This window comes from Hesperophylax consimilis, chromosome 19 (genome assembly GCF_061612785.1).
Source record: "Hesperophylax consimilis isolate HC1 chromosome 19, BYU_Hcon_1.0, whole genome shotgun sequence".
In the NCBI taxonomy this organism is placed as follows: Eukaryota; Metazoa; Arthropoda; class Insecta; order Trichoptera; family Limnephilidae; genus Hesperophylax; species Hesperophylax consimilis.
In genome coordinates, this window is record NC_142854.1 from 7,404,817 (window position 1) to 7,422,609 (window position 17,793).

Genomic DNA, 17,793 nt, shown 5'->3' on the forward strand with positions numbered 1-17,793 from the left:
CTTAGCACGTAGACAGTTGGCACGCTTCCACGCCATATCTTCCTTTGTTTCTATAATCTATGATTAAGACTGACAGACGGTATTATGTTTTTACGTGTGATGTGTCCCAACTTTCCGGAGCCAGTGGAACTGTTGTACGTTGTGAGCCTGAAGGCTGTGGAAAAGGAAGGATGTGGGAAGTGGAACGTTGGGCAGTAGTAACTGGCTATTCAGATAGTTCATAATTATAATTTTAAGATGCTCGACGTTCTGTCTATCAGGCAACTCTATGCAAAATCGTCTATTCTTCACCTTTTCAAATACAAACTACATATCCCTTTACTATCTCAGTCCTCAAGAATAAACCGGTCTTCAACAAACCTAACAATTAACATCCCGCTAAAGCACACAACCCACGGGCAAAGATCCTTTAATTACTACTCTATTAAACTGTATAACTGCATGCCACCTTCCTTGAAACAACCTGCTGATAATTCACCAAGACATAAACTAAAAAAACAGATCACAGACTGAATAAAATCTAAAGGAAGACTATTTTTCCAAAACCTATTTACTCCAAACCAAACATAATAATTTATACCTTTAATTGTAATATAACTTCTGTTTTGCTTTTTTTTTCCCTTTTCAGCTTAACTGCTCATTAAGTTCACTTCATGTATATTTCTTACTTTTCTTTTCATTACTCATATATAATATTTTGAAGTTTAAATCATGTTCTACATTTGTACAATGTATCTGTACTCTTGTACTACAGTGTGTCTACAGAACATTTTGATACGTAACTTACCTCAAATTACTACACTGTGTCTGTATAATATTATGATGAACATGTCAACACAGCTTCTTACCTAATAATGTAAAATACTGCCACCATGGAGACTCCCAAAGAGGATATTGTGTTTCCATCTATGACGGTAGAATAATACCCATGCGAACACCTCGGCACAGGTTCTCCTAGTGAGGTGTTCACAGAACATTACTACCTATGCTTCAATCATGTATATACAGTTGCATATCACATTTAGTTCTACTACCATGTTTTATATATGGAAGATCTATCTGTATCACTTGCACCCAATGTCAATATGTATACCTATAAACTGTATGTATAAGTGTTGTGTTCGTACAAACAGGTCTTTAACTCGTCTTGGAAGGAGTTTAATAATAAAATGGTTCTTTTATATTAATCAGGGATTTATTAATACTCCACGTATTATAATGGTGACTCGATAGTCGACCCAACTAGAAGCTTGCTAATTGGAATCTGGGCCAGTGAGTTTCTCTGAGAACCTTTGCACTGGCCCTGGCGACAACTGGCCACTGGCTGCCATCTTGCGGACTTCTACGCAAGCTTTACGCACTGCCATCTGTGCGTGCATCTATAAAGCTCTTATTTCCCAACAATAAGTGAATGAATAAATTTAAAAAAAAAAAAAAGATCTGGTCACCAAAGTTTCACAGTTGTCACTGTTTAGGCCGTCTCAAGCTATGTGTTTGATTATTGTTATTTTGTCCTGTTCTGTTGTTTAATTGACAAGTTCTCATTATATTAAGTTAGGTTATTGAGTGTAAACCACAAAATTACAAAACTGAGAGGCGTAGGTTGGCAGCTTAAGTAATTCTGCGTTCATTTTGAATTTGCAGAAAGACGAGAATCTCCAAAAAGCAGCCGACATCCTACACAACTGGAGCAACAACACAAGCAGCAGCAAACTATAAACAAGAACAATCTATAGCTAAATTTTAAACAGGCTCAAATATATTTTGTACAATCTACTATAAGATTATGAATAAGTAAGGAATGTAAGTGTTTACAATAAAATTGCTACTTACCTCCAAAAATCACTCAAAAGATTCTCCTTGTTATTTCTACCTACAGGAGGTTGGACATCATCGTGGTTGTTTAAATGTTAGAGTAACTGCTCTAAACAACATTATCCAGAATGTTATAGAGAAAATTTCACACTGCGGGTTATCTAGTTTTTATAATATATGTTATAGCAAACTATTTATTTATGCAAATGAAATATATATTTGTTACGTAACTGTTTATTTATTTGTATTACAATATAAATATTTTTTAATAAGAATACCGCACAAGAGTCCCAACTGCTCAGAGCAAGTGGGATTATGGAAATTGGGGTATGTTGTGAGGGTGAAGAGACTGGGGAAGGAGTTGGAAAGAAAAAAGTTTTAGAAGTTCCTGGCTATACAGATCTGGTCACCAAATACTGAAAAAGCCGTATAAATACAGGGTTTTCCAATAAGAGGTGTTATTTTGATATTCAATCGTAAAAGATCAATGGTTTCGTTGCTTGTATGGCATGTAGCGCCGTCTTGTTGAAAGTAAACGTTGTCCAGATCAATACCATCCAATTCCGGTCATAAAAAATCATTAATCATCTCTCGATAGCGCAATCCATTCACCGTAACTGTTGCTCCAGCCTCATTTTCGAAAAAGTAAGGTCCAATGACTCTGCCGGACCATAAACCGCACCAAACAGTCACACGTTGAGGATAGAGAGGCTTTTCAACAATAACTCTTGGGTTTTTTCGAGCCCCAGATGCGACAATTTTGCTTGTTGACGAAGCCACCGAGGTGGAAATGGGCCTCATCACTCAAGATGATTTGCATTTGATTCACTCAAGTGAATTTTAATATTTTCAATGCGTTGTTGAAGCGTGTATCGTTCCATTATTATTAATGGCGTAGTTTCTACTTGTCAAATGTCAAAAATGACAGCTTCAAAATTAACATCTACCGAAATAGCGGGATATTCAAAATAACACCTCTTATTGGAAAACCCTTTATATATTTATTATTTTTATAAGCAATAATTGTTCGCCTGAAACACTCATCCACATTGAAAAAATCTCCTGATAAAAAATACATGACGCCAACGGGACTCGAACCCGTGTCCATTCGATTTCCGGTCGAAAGCTCTGACCACTGAGCTATGGGGGCTTATTTATTTATTTATTAAATATTATTATTTATTAAATACTTATTTATCGAATGGACACGGGTTCGAGTCCCGTTGGCGTCATGTATTTTTTATCAGGAGATTTTTTCAATGTGGATGAGTGTTTCAGGCGAACAATTATTGCTTATAAAAATAATTGTTATCCTTTGTGCTATACATAAATAAAATCTTGTCTTTAAAACATTAATTTATCAAAAAAATAATAAATACCTTTATATATTTAAAAAAAAAACACTTTTTGTACCTTTCAGTAGTTGGACTTTATCAGAACTGCTTATATTATGTTGTTATGTATTTAACTTTTTAATTTGGTCTTTAATATTGAATGTCATTATTTTATTGATCAATCATATAAACAATTCGCTATAAAATATGAATGGATGAAAACTGTTAATAACGCAAATAAATAAAATAAAAACATTTCGATTCCGATTGGTGATCTTTCAGCAGGGCGATACTGAGAATATCTTGCATTCTGGAATGTGTCGCAATAACCATAGTAAATTTCTTTGTGCAACCTCAACACCTCCTGATAGTTAAATATCTTACCTCTCAATCCCGTCAAACCACTGATAAGTAGGAATTGGATTTGTTATCTGTGCTTTGCTAATCTGTGGCGGGCGGCGGGCTTTGTTTTTTTTATACAAATCTTCAGTTTTATTCCAAGATAGATGAAATTGTTCTCACTTGACCTTCAGCACATGAGAAAGGTCGCTGTCTACATGATATTTAAAAAAAAACCTCTCATCCCCTTTTCTCACCGCTTGAAGAAAAATTTTGGTACTTCTTGAAGATATTTTGCACACTTGATGTTCAAAATAAGATGAAAACTTATACATCTGATTTCAAAAAAATTTGTGTAAGGCCCAGGCAACTACATAGTAAATAAATAAATAAATAAATGTATTGTCTATTTTTATCATTCTGAAATATTATAACAATGAAAAAAAAACCTTGCAATTTTTGTCAAATGAAAAAATATAATACAATATAGGGCTTAATATATTTTCTGTTTTGAGTTACTGAAATAATAATTTATAGAATAATTTTGCGATAAAAGTAAGTGATATAAATATATATATTTAAAAATGTGCTTATGTGAGGAAATCTCCCCTGAACCAGCGCTTGGCATCCTTCGTGTCACTTCCGTATGTTTTTCCTTGCCTGGAAAATGATCACAAATATGTTTAACAAATAGAAAATGATTGTTTCAAATAAAAAGAATATAACTTCTATCGCTAACGAGGCTATGAAAATGTTGGATTTCCAACAATTTAAAAAATATTCACACATTCAAATTTTAGAAGCATTCTAGAATATACAACTCAACAATATGGTCACCTGTCTTTAATAATCACATTAAAATCATTGAAAGGGTCGAATACAACTTTTTGAGGTGAATTATTTTTAGACTTGGAATTAGTATTTTTTTTAGTGATAAACTAATGTTTATAAGAAAAGGTTTTTTTTATGCATAGCACAAAGGATAACAAATTATTATAAGCAATAATTAGTCGCCTGAAATATCTATGCAAATTGAAAATATTACCCCAGTATAAATAAATGCCGCTAACGTGAATTGAACCCGCACCTTCTGATGTGCAGTCATTGGAGGGGACCCACCCTTTTGATGTCAAAATATAATAAGCAGTATTTGTTGATTGAAGTACTAGTACATATTGAATTATTTGGCCTGTTGGAAATAAGCCGACATAGCTCAGTGGTCCAGAGCACCTGACCGGACATCAGAAGGTGCGGTTCAATTCCCGTCAGCGCATTTATTTTTACTCGGGAGATATTTTCAATTTGTATGGATATTTCAGTTGACTAATTATTGCTTATAATAATTTGGAAATGGTATTACCTCATACAAGAAGCACTACAAATGTCCCATACAAACATCCAAGATGCCCCGCTACCTCATTTCATGTTGTGTCACACTCTTTGTATTACTACAAATGACATTTTTGTAACAGCCATGAGATAGTGAGGTTGGTGTGTTGGCACTACATTTGTTTGCGCCCGTACACGCAATATGAATAGATAGTTTGATTTGTTTAAAAAGTCAATTCTTTCGAGAAAGGCATACAAATACAATATTGGATTGAATCATCGGTAAAATATTGTATTTGTGTGCCTTTCTCGAAAGAATTAAGTCTTTAAACGAACAAAACTATTGATTCATATTCATATTGCGTATATACGGGCGCAAACAAATGATTTGTCTCAATATTGTAAAGCAATACCTTGCTAAAAGCGTATTTTAATGAAATAAATTAATTAACGCCATCTATGAACACATAGAATATAACTTGCGTTGCATTTAACCTTAAAAGAAGGCTCACAAAATACAATATTGGATTGAATCACCGATGCAATATTGTATTTGTATGCCTTTCTTGAAAGAATTGAGTTTGAATATGGAAAAAAACTAATTATTCATATTCTTATTGCATATATATATAATATTTTAAAACTTGCAAAAAGTATTTTTTCCTAAAATAATTAAATTAGTGCCATCTATGAAAGAGCTGATTATGAATTCTTTTAATTATACCCTTAAAAAGAAATGTATAAACAGCAATTCGACAGAGGTTTTTTTATAAAATTAATAAAGGAAATGAATGCTTATTTACCTGAACATGACACCAGGAACATGTCCCATGTAGTTGGGAAGGAGACCAATGTGTTTGTGGTATATTTCTTTAGGATCGAGGACCAGGGGGGGATCAGGTCTGGGAAAAAGGAACCAAAATTATAATTTTTTTTAAGGATTTCGTGAGGATTGCCCATAGATAATAGAAACAAAGAGGTGTAGCATGGAAGCTTGCCGACTGTCGCCCTGCTACGACCAAACTGCACTGACTATCAAAGCGGCTACCCTATAAAAGTTGTGCGTTTGGTGTGTAGGCAGAAACAGAGGCGTGCATAGATGCGATTTGAAGTTCTATGGATAAATGATGTCGGTGACACTTTTGTGCATGCAGTTACATCAATGGTTCATCTCACTCGTTTCTACCATCAATGGACGTACTGCTATCCCGAACAGGGCAGTAGCAAACCAAATTTACCGGGATAACAGAATCAGGCTCCCGAATAAAAGAACACATCACTTTTAGATCTTTATTTACATAAAATATACACATTCAGATGAGACTCTTGGACATATAGGGCCCGTCCAGTTTGTAGCCGATCTTGGCGTAGTAGTTGCGGGTGCCAACGCCGGAGATGACCACCATCTTGTCGGAGCCGTGCTCTTCCCGGGCGATGCGTTCCGCCTCCTCCATGAGGAGCATGCCAAAGCCCTGGTGCTGGAACTTCTTGGGGTCCCGGTTGCTCACCTGCCAATGTTAAAGTTATATTATTTTAACTTTTCGGTTAATCAAATTTTCTAGATTCTTTATTGAAGAGTTTTAATATAGATTCTTACGGGCACAACGGATCCGTAAACATGCAGCTCCCTGACGATGCTGCACTGCTTGAAGTCCGAGCTGGCTGAGGGCTTCAGCTCGGGCCGGTAGGTCTCCGGGGAGCACTTCCTCAGACGGAGCAGGCCCACTAGGATGTCCTGCTGCGGGTCCTCGTACGCCAGGAAGGTCTCCCAGCCACCGTTGGCCACGTAGTCACGACGGATCAGCTCAATCTGCAATGCATTTACAAGCAATGATTTTTATGCAAGCATTTACATTAAAATTCTGCTATCATTAATGACATCCGTGTACGGGAATAGCCGCCGACGGAATACATAAATGCGACAGCTTCGTAGATAATGTTAACCAGTCAAACAACGGCTATTCATATTTAGGGCTCATCGACTCATCGCGAGGTCTTGAGCAACGGCGGCCTAAATTTAGGTAGACGATTTTACGGAATTTATTTTTTAATTTTCGCAAACAGTTCACTTGTAAAACCTACAAATATGGAATAAATAAAAAAAAATTTCAAACAATCTATGTTCGTACCATGATCTCGAGAGTCTAATTGGTTATGAAAAAATTATAAGATTAACATTTTGCGAAAAAAAATTCCGAATACAGAAAAACTAGACATATTTTTGAAACCAACGGGTTAAAAGGGTTTTTGCATTGCATGCATACGCAATTGATCATTAATTATTAAACATACTAATATAAGTTGTCTGTGGGTATGTGATTTGAAATCATATTCCAGAATAATGTGTAAAATCATTCAAGTTAACAGAGCTTTTTTTTAATTTTTTTTTTTTATTGATGAATAGTCAATACATATCAAAAAACAAGTCCTGCTAAGCCAATTGAATTGGCTCGTCAACAGGTGCTTAAAGTTTAGTTACATATACATTTTAGAATTATAATTTACATCTAATATCTACAGATTCAACATTTTTTCATACATATTAAAGTAATAGTTAAATATGTTTCTATTCAACATTTTTTCATACATATTAAAGTAATAGTTAAACATGATAGTTAAAAAAATTAAAACATCGCATTTGGGGATTGCAGTAAATGGAGTACATAAAGCATCAAATAAGAAACTAATCATCTCTTGCCCCAAAAAGGATCACGCAAAAAAACTAACAGAAGAAATAAATATAGTCTTCAAAAATACTATGATCGCGAAAGAATTAGAAAAAAAAAATCCTAAACTATTCATCAGAAACCTACCTATCGACCTATCAGAAGAAGAAATAATAGAATCATTAATAACCCAAAATGATGGAATTAAAATCATCATGGATGAAAATCCGAAAAACTCAGTAAAATTAGTAAAAATGCTTAAACCAAAAGGACAAAACAATATTACAAACTATATAGTCGAAACAAGTGGAAAACTTAGGAAATATCTCATATCTAAAGAGAAAATTAATATTGGATACCACAGAGTGCGGGTGGAGGATGCTAATCCAATAATGCAATGCTTCCATTGCCTGAGATTTGGACATTCAGCTGTCAACTGCTTTAATAAGGACAAGAATGCTTCGTGCCTGCACTGCGCCATGGACCATCCTTGGAAAGACTGTCCCAATAAAAACAAAGAAGAGAAATGCAAAAATTGTGATTTCCAAAACAACACTTTCAAGTCAACAAACGATACAAATCATAAAGCAAATAGCAAAAATTGTATGTATTTAAAAAAAATGATGACTATTGCCCAAGGGCGTATAAATTATGAATAGGTATGTACCTACTTTAACATTCTTAATAACTAACTTTAAAATTCTTAACAAGATTAAAAACTCAATACCAAATTTTATATTTTTGTTTCAAATACGCTTTTTTTCTGACTTTTCACACTTTTCTGACTTTTCGCACAATTTAGCTATTAATATTAAAACTTTCGAACAATTGAGAAACATTTCAATGTTATTAATCTACCATCGAAGAGATAACGATTTATCAGTAATATCCAAAAAATATTTAATTAACTATTTCTGTAAAATTTTAAGACAAAAACACAACATTAAAATATTAGCCTACTCTCAAAGTGTTAATGTTTGTAAAATATTATTTATACAAAACAAAATTAATATACTACATAGTATGTATCATCTTCATAATATCATAAATATAATGCTAAGTTGTTCAATATTGTCACCAAAACTATTTCAAGTCAACCTTGATATTATCCGTGAACATATGCTGCTAATTTATAGTTTGTCATCAAAATCAAATTCATTTTTGACAATTAGTTATAACAATATTATTTCCTTATTTCTTTTAAAATGAATAATTTCTTCACTGAGGAATTAGATAAAACGCTTAATATTTCAGAATATATTTGTCATACTTTAAAAGATTGTAATAAAATCGTGGATAAAATAACAAATTCATTCTCTGTACTCCATTTAAATATCAGATCAATGAAACAAAATTTCAATGAATTTTTACTCTCAATTAATTTACTAAATCATAAACCGGACGTTATAGTTTTAACGGAAGCATTCACCAACGTATACAATAAATTTTGCATACCAGAATATACCTACTTCGCAACATCTTGTGCTATTAATAGAAATAGTGGTATTGTTGTATTTGTTAAATCTTGCTATTCAAACATCGCAGTGGAAGAAGTACCTATGCAGCGAGTTAATTGCTTAGATATTAATCTAAATGTAAATAAAATGTGTTTTAATATTATTGCAATTTACCGAACACACGGATCAAACGAGTACACATTTATGGATGAATTGAGAAGCATTATCTTATCAAAAAAAAATAAACAGAACATAACAATAATCGGCGATTTCAACATAGATGTTTCAAACGAAAATAGTAACAGAATAAAAACTGAATTTATCAATTATATGACGGAAATGAATTTCATATTGTGTATAAATAAATATACTAGAGAAATTACGGTCAACGTCCATCTTGTATCAACCACATATGGAGTAACACTAAAGATACCGACAAATTACACACGATAATATTAAAAAATAATATTACTGATCATCACACTTGCATCTATATACAAAAACTTAATATTAATAATTATATTGATTCAAAATGCAATACTTTTACAAAAAATTCACTAAACCATCATAAATTAAGCCTAAAAATAAAAACAGAAACATGGCGTTCCGTATTAGAATCAACATGTGCTGAAACATGCGCAAATATTTTTGATAATATACTATGCAATTATATTACAGCATCAACAGATATTAAAACCATAAAAATTAAATCAAAATTCAAAAAAATAAAACCATGGATTTCACATGGCTTAATCGTGTCTATTAGAAAAAAAGAAGAGTTATATCGCTTGACAAAGAAATTTCCCTTAGATAAAAAAATATACACAGATTATAAAAAATTTAGGAACAAATTAACCTGTTTACTAAAAACAACTAAAGAAAACTTTTACAAAAATGAAATTGATGTGGCTAAACAAAATGTAAAACATATATGGAAAACAATAAATGAAATAAATAGTAGAAAAAACAAAAAAACTCAAATTAAAAAAATTAATATCGGAAAAAATTCTATTAATGCCCTAATGGAACCGACAAAATGTGCTAATGCCTTCAATAAATATTTCGCTAACGTCGGACAAAATTTAGCTACACGGATCGATGAAAATTATAAAATAGATAATTTCGAAAAGGACTGTCACAAACAAAATAATCTGTCAGTTTTCAAACCGGTAACAACAGATGACATAAAAAATATTATAAGTGAATTAAAAGGTGCATCTGCACCAGGGTTTGATGGAGTCACAGTAGAAATGTTGAAAAATTATAATGAATTATTAATTCCAATTACACACATTATAAATATTAGTTTAAATAGTGGAATATTCCCCTCTGTTTATAAAAAATCTATTGTAACACCCGTTTTTAAATCTGGCAGCCCTGAAGAAATATCAAACTATCGACCCATATCTGTTGTCTCAAACATTGCAAAAATTTTCGAAAAGATCGTAAAAAAGCAACTTTTATACTATATTGAAAATAATAAAATAATTAGTCCTAGCCAATTTGGATTTAGAGAGAAACTAGGCACTCATGATGCCATTGCAGAACTAACTTCAACTATATACCGTGCATTAGATAAAAAAAATAAATGCCTTGGCATTTTCATTGATTTACGTAAGGCTTTTGATAGTATCTCCCATACAAAACTAATTAATAAATTAAATGATATCGGTATTATTGGTAAGGTAAGGTATTGGCTGCAAAGCTATCTAACTCAAAGAAACCAAAAAGTAAAACTTAATAACTCACTTAGCGTAGATGAAACTTTAGAATTTGGAATTCCCCAAGGGACTGTTATTGGACCAATTTTATTTATAATTTACGTTAACCATATGTTTAAATTATCACTTAATGGTAAACTTATATCCTTTGCTGACGACACTGCAATAATTATCGAAAAAAAGACATGGAACGAAATTACCAATGCAGCGAATCAGGATATGAAGGTTATAAAAAATTGGTTCGATGGCAATTTATTATCACTTAACACAGAAAAAACATATTGTATTCCTTTCACTCTACAAGAAGATGTGCCAAATAACCTAATTAACATAACAATTCATTCTAAAAACTGTGTAAATGACGGTACATGTAATACGGACTGCGCGAAACTAAATCATAAATCCAATATAAAATATCTTGGTATCTTAATAGATAAAAATGTTAAATGGAAAGACCATATTAATCTCACTGTTGAAAGAATAAGAAAACTTATCTATATTTTCTATAATATACGAAATATTTTAAATAAGAAAACTATCAAAATTGTCTATTATGCATTAATTCAGTCCTTATTGCAGTACGGGATTATTGGGTGGGGAGGGGCTTTTAAGGCTTCTTTACAGCCCATAATTACAATTCAAAGAATAATTATAAAAATCATCCTTAGAAAACCATATGACTCCCCTACTTTAGAGATATTTCAGGAATTTAATGTACCATCTATAACAGAATTGTATAAGAGAATCGCCTTATATCAAATTTATAAAGAATATTTTATTTATAAAATTCACCCCTCAGATAGCATAAGCAATAGATTCAAAACAAATGGCTTAATAGCCATTCCTATGCTTAGAACGACCACGGCTCAGCACCACTATTCGTATTTAGGTGTGAGATGGTACAATATATTATTGTCCAAAAATAAAATTAGTGTAACCGAAACTGTGAATTATGAACAATTCAAAAAGTTAATTAAGACCCTAAAATTGGATAATGATATATTGTACCCCTAATTTTCTTACACTTACTCAATCTGTAAAAAATATATATTAATTTGATTGTCTTTAAAAAAAAACTACTTTTCTAAATTTTTCTTGATATATTGTACCCTTAATTTCCTCACGCTTACTTAATCTGTAAAAAGATGAATTATTTTAATTATCTTTAAAAAGACAATTTTCTAATTTGTGTACCTATGTTAATATTATGTTTGTATTTATTTCAAAAGTTTTTGATTATTGTTTAAAAAATCATTAGAACTAAATGTAAAGACTCCTCCCATAAACACGAGCTCCTGGAGCTCAACTTATGGAGAAATAGAATAATAATGAACAAATTATTTATAAGTCTGCATATTGTTATCATTTATAATGTTCAATAATAAAAAAAATAAAAAAATAAAAAATTTTTTTTTCAGATAGCTAACTTTTCACCATATACTTAACCTTATTCATAGACTTACATTGCTTTATAGTGTCAGGTAATAATTTAAATATCTTTCAAAATTGAAACTGATAAGTATAAATCACATCAGACAAGCAATAAAGTAGGTACCAAACTTACTTTATTAATTAATAATTCTTTTTTTGAAATATTTTTTTCTTTTGTTTAAATATTTGACAGATGTCTGTTGGATGATAGTCTCCTTTTGAAAGGCAATGATTCTGAGGTAAATACATGTAGTTTTTTATACTTTCAGCTTCACATATCCTACAATTCACTTATTACGTACAATTTATATATATGTATATTATGATTCGACAAAAACAAAAATGGTCAAACCTCATAGGGGCGGACTTTATTGTGTATCTCCTGAATGCCGACTTCGCGGGTCCTGACATCGCGGCAGTCCGTCCCAAAGTCCTTCATCCGCGCCAGTGCCAGCTCACGCAGGTTGCCGTGCTCCACGCCCGAACTCACAAGCGGCATGGGAATATCTCGCTGGACTCTGCAATTACATCATGTTCGCTAAAGTAAGGTAACGGTTTACAGGGCAATCCATTATGGGACTTTTCTGTGGGCGTGCTTACGTGTCATAATAATTTTCTTTAATTTATTTCGATTTAGCATAGAGTACCGCGGCTACATTTTGTTATTTTTAATTTTTTTTTTATTAATTGTGTTCCAAAATTAGGTTCGCGGAAAATGTTGACGTAACTATGCATCTCACTAACGTATGTTCCTGCATTCCCTCACTCTACATCCCTTACCTAATTACCTGCCCCTGTCTGACAGTGTGGATTACCTACCTGAATGACAATTGCAACATTCTATCGATACCTCGTCACTCTGTTAAGACAGCCTGTGCAGTGTAAATGTTAAGTAATTCTCAGATTGTATATAATATAGATTCTGCTAAGAGAACCATAAAGGTTTACATGTGCTCTCACAAGACATGTTTCAGAAGACCAGGAGTAAGTCAGTTCTCAACTCTAACTAAATATTAATTAGTTTCCCAAGTAGTTGTGTCAATTTGAAAGGTCCACCACCAAAATTGATTTTCAAGGAATAAGCTCATATTTTGCATGTTCGTTTTTAGTGCGGTGAGTAAATTATAAAATATTTGTGCCTAACAGTCTAACAACTAAATACTGTAACAAAATTCGATTTTGGAAACAAAAAAGTTTGTCCGATTCGGGATTCTCAATTATGTTTAGATTAATTTATTGACAGATCACTGAAAAACACGCCCACACCACTTCCCCTGCTCTGCGCAATTTGGTTTTTTTCCCCTCGTCCTTATGGGTAGGTCTATCTTTTCTTTGGTCTGTGGATTAGAAGCTTAGGGGTAGAGAGACCATCACAAGATACCTCGAGGGTGCGGTATATATCTGTGGGTGTTGCTAGGGCCCTGAGGATTGAGGATGTGATTGCTTGCTAGCTACCTGTAGACCCTGGTCCAGGGCGGCACCAGCGCCAGTATCCTGGCCACCAGGTCCACCAGGGTGGAGGGCGGGTAGCTCTTGTACTTGCCCGTCTTCCACAGCTCGTAGAGGCCGGTGCCCCTTATCACGAGGGTGGGGTATATCTTGAGCCCGTCCGCCCTGAAAGCCGGGTTCTCAAAGAACTCTATGAACTGTTCAATGTCACGCTCGAGGTCTACGTTGGGGAGGTCTGGCATCATGTGGACCACTACCTGCAACAAAATTATACAATTACTTTGGTGACGGAATACTTGTAAATAGTGATGTGCACTTGGGAATATACCCTAACCTAATATTAATTCCCAGATTGGATTTTTTTTTAACCACTCGAGTGATTTACCATAGTATTTAATCAATAATATTCCTCAAAATATTAATATGGAAACTTATGAAACTGCTTACTGCGGTTTAAAGTCAATTAATTCACCGTTTATGCCATAGTTTTAAGTCTTATAAATTTGGCACATTATGGCAAGCGATCGCTCAAAATGTTTTTGCAAACTTGGTATCATAATATGTCAAAAATCGCTCGAGTGGTTAAGAAAGTTATTATAAATGAGATTGTCGACACCTAAGTCTTTTTTTTGATGAAATAGTAATAATGACAGCAAAATTAGTTTTCGACAGAGCTTTCAAAGTTAACTTGGGTAAAACTTATAAAAGCGTGTTGTGTGTCATCACACGAGACACAATTCATAATTTGAATGGCACTGCTGCTGCAGTACAGCCCCGCCAGTCATTGTATCACAGGTTTTCGGCCAACATTTTGACAGCTTAAATCTTCGATATTTTCCAAAAGTTCTGTCCTCAGCATGCTCTGACTGATATGATTTGTAAATAACATGAATATTCCCCGTTTCGGGAATAATCCCTAAAAATAAATTTCTGGTAATTTAATCATCACCCATTTATATAACAGTATTAATTTGATAATTTATAGAATGTAGTTTTTGTGGTTTAGTTTAAATCATCCTAATGTGCTTTAAAATTCATAAGAATTTATTTTTATGTGATAAATAATACATAAGAGTTCAAACTGTAGGACTATATTCATACTGCGTTGAAGCCCAATTAATGGGACCATGTCATCACCGTGCCAAACCGTGCTCGAGGAACATCCACATCATTTAAGCATTTCATATCTCAGGTTACCCATTACAGTTATTACGCCCAAAACGTATTGTTGCAAGAGTGGTATTCCGTGGTTACTAAGTTATTATACAAATGCTTACTTTGAATCCAGCATCCTTGGCCAGGTGGAAGCTCTCGGACACGGCTCTGACAGTGTGTCCTCTATTGGTGTCCCGTGCCACATCCTCGTACACAGACTGCACTCCAATTTCCAATCTAAAAGATAAGTTATATTACGTAAAAGTTAACCAGAACTGCAGCCGAACAAATTTTATTTTTTACATAGTTCTACATGTGAAAATAATTTCCCTCAGGACCTATGCCATCTTTAGAGATGCTGGGAGGCAGTAGCGACGAGAGACGGGAGTGCAGAATAAAGAATAATCAAAATATTTGAGCTTTTAATAATAATAATAATACTTGGATGACTTGTATAGCGCCGTTTTTGTGCAAAAACACCTCAAGGGCGCTGTTTCCAATACAAAACTGTGTTTACGAAATTCAAATGAGATGGGAGATCTAATAATTTCAGGTGAGTCTAAGTGAGACAGAACACGGGACTATTGCGCTAAATGGAATATTTTTTTCCATTCAAATTTGTATGGAAGGCACTTCTAGTTTTCTTCTTTTCTGTATAAAAAGAATAAAAATCCTCTTTGAGAAACACAATGAGCCAGCCAAGACCACCTGGACAAACTTCACCCTGTAAAGTCACCAAATGTGTCGAACCACTTGGCATGACCTTAGCAGAGGTGTTGGTTACCCGATGAATCATTCAAATTGATAGGGAAATGAAATTACCTGGTGCATCCGTAGGCCAGCATGTCGGAGAGGTGTCTCTTGAGGCAGTAGTCGGGGCGCGTCTCGATGGTGATACCGATGCACTTGACTCGGGCCCTCTCGGAATACCTGACTGCCTCTGCTACACTGGACGAAGTGTGACCTGAGAGGGCGTCGTGGAGGTTTCTACAAATAATTACCAAAATTACATCTTCATTGTTTTCTAGGTCTACAAAATTTATTGTGCTTCTCCAACAGTCCTATATTTTACTTTGGTTTTGTATTTTCTTATCTTAACAGTGCCTTAAAATGTATTCCTGCAAATGCAATTCTAATTGAACTCTGATTTGATTTTAATGCCAGTGATATCATAAAACAGTGCCCATCTTCAGATAAATATTAATTATAAGAAAGCAGTTGTTACCAGGGCCGGCCCTGAGCCAAACGGTGCCTGGCGTAAGTAAAATTTTGGCACCCCTTGTCAAAACCAGTAGGCGTCTAAGCCCTAGGTAGGTGATCACTGTATTCAATAATATTCAGATGATTTGTATTTTCGTGTAGTGCCGTTTTAATGAAAAATACTCAAGGGCAATATGTTAGGACTGTCAATTGTTAGGTATTATCAGCACCTTGGCAATTCGGTGCAGATCCAGTTGTGCACGCACAGGGCCGGCCCTGGTTGTTACATACATAATATAAAAAGTCTAAGATAAACACTAAATGATATGAATAATATAACAATATTTTTAAATATTCGATACATGTTTTCGTGGTCATTCGATTGCTTTCATCGTATTTAATATAATTTAGACAAATTGCACAATAATTGTATAGTTTCAATTAGTACTAATATATTAAATGGACTTAACAGTATTGCGTCATAAAGCCATGACGTTGCATTTATACATCTAAACACGTTATTGTCTTAAAATTTTTTTTAAAAATGTGGTAAGTAACAAACACACTTGCATTTCCAGTAAAGTCTTAATTGAAATGCTTTTCGTGAGACATAGATAGATATTCAAAGAATATGTATGTATGAACGAAATAAATATAGGACCAGGAGGCGTTTTCGTATTTAAAAGTAGCATCGAATAGTACATCCTACATCACGGGTGCGAATGAGATGACCCTGCACTTACTCGCTTAGACTAAGACGAATACGGAACACTACTACCAGAAGGCTGTCCTTATACTTAAATGTTGCTATGTTCGCTATCTCACTTTCTCTAACGGCACTTAAAATCTTCGAGATAACAATTGAAATACTTGTATTATTTATAAAAATAAGTAATTTACATGTATTTTCAAACGAATATTGTTATTCCTCGTTTTTTACCAGTGTTTACATGTAATATAAAAAGTTTCGTATCATACACAAGGGCTTTATGGCACTCATTTACCCAATTTGGTTAGAGATAACGCACAACCTGACGCGACGCTTGATGGTTTAATACTATATTGAAATAATCAAAAGTGCGACTTACATGTACCTTTGACTTACCACTGTTGAGAACTCTGCAACGTGTTTATAGATTGTAATGTCATTGCCATAAAGAGTTTATACTATATTTATGATTCATAATTATTATAACGTATAATATAGTATATTTCGACACTTACCTTATAAAATAATCCCTGTAGTCTTCTGGGAGACACATAAAAGTGCCTCCCATCACAATAAACTCAACCTTATCCACACTGTGTCCCAACTGCATGAGCTGCTCGACCCTGTGTCTGGTCTGAAGGTACGGGTTGTACCGAGCCCTGATAGCGCGCATGGAAGTAGGCTCGTAGCCAGTGTAACTCTGCGTGGAATATTCGAAGTCTGAATCCGGCCCACCGGGGCAATACACGCAGATATTCCCGGTCATGTTGATGTGAGGACAGCGGTGAGGTTTGCACATAACGGCTACCACGGCAATGCCTGACGCGGTTCTGATAGGTTTAGCGCGAAGCTTCGGTAGGAGAATCTTCTTGGCGTCCGCAGGAACTGCTGCTATTATGTCAACCAATCGTGGAGAACTGTCCAGTCCGTACTTCGAAGCGATTCTTGTCTTCATGCGATTGAGGTTAACGTCCTTGCCCTGGTGGTGCGCAGCCAGCAGTTCCTGGACGATCTCGCCGATGGTCATTACCATCTTCTCCTGGCGGCTCAGATGCGCAAACGGCTTCTTCTTCATGTTTACTTTTTATTCAAGCCGGTTCTTATTATTCAAATTTTAAAGCGATGTTCCGAAAAACAAACATGTACGACGTAAATTTTGACAGATGAAAATGTCAAAATATAGCAACG

General features: G+C 34.1%; 3 protein-coding genes across 4 annotated transcripts in view; 1 reads left to right on the forward strand and 2 right to left on the reverse strand.

Moving 5' to 3' along the window:
- The window catches only part of Kyat (Kynurenine aminotransferase), a 32,954-nt gene extending 30,909 nt beyond the window's left edge, over positions 1 to 2,045 (forward strand). For both annotated transcript variants that reach the window (XM_089643314.1, XM_089643315.1), the window contains one exon: positions 1,645 to 2,045. In XM_089643314.1, coding sequence (XP_089499440.1) covers positions 1,645 to 1,719 — 75 coding nt within the window. In that variant the 3' untranslated portion in view covers positions 1,720 to 2,045. The remainder of the gene's footprint in view (positions 1 to 1,644) is intronic.
- Positions 2,046 to 4,078: 2,033 nt separating this feature from the next.
- LOC149414743 (CIMIP2 protein GA14893-like) overlaps positions 4,079 to 17,793 on the reverse strand; it is a 34,012-nt gene continuing 20,297 nt past the window's right edge. Inside the window, exons 7-8 of the mRNA XM_089643381.1 lie at positions 5,621 to 5,719; positions 4,079 to 4,148 (exon numbers count right to left, since the gene is read on the reverse strand). Coding sequence (XP_089499507.1) covers positions 4,079 to 4,148; positions 5,621 to 5,719 — 169 coding nt within the window. The remainder of the gene's footprint in view (positions 4,149 to 5,620; positions 5,720 to 17,793) is intronic.
- On the reverse strand, positions 6,094 to 17,781 carry Elp3 (elongator complex protein 3). The gene is made up of 7 exons (XM_089643300.1): positions 17,121 to 17,781; positions 15,519 to 15,683; positions 14,819 to 14,933; positions 13,548 to 13,798; positions 12,445 to 12,610; positions 6,415 to 6,627; positions 6,094 to 6,325 (listed from the first exon to the last, which is right to left on the reverse strand). Exons 1-7 carry the CDS (start codon positions 17,678 to 17,680, stop codon positions 6,131 to 6,133), a joined length of 1,665 nt encoding a protein of 554 aa, XP_089499426.1. The 5' UTR covers positions 17,681 to 17,781; the 3' UTR covers positions 6,094 to 6,130.

Coding starts and splice junctions, on each gene's coding strand:
- Elp3 (XM_089643300.1), bottom strand. CDS start 17,680: ATGAAGAAGAAGCCGTTTGCGCATCTGAGCCGCCAGGAGAAGATGGTA. Junction 14,934..15,518: donor CTGGCCTACGGATGCACCAG/GTAATTTCATTT, acceptor CTTATCTTTTAG/ATTGGAAATTGGAGTGCAGT. Junction 6,326..6,414: donor TTTACGGATCCGTTGTGCCC/GTAAGAATCTAT, acceptor TAACATTGGCAG/GTGAGCAACCGGGACCCCAA.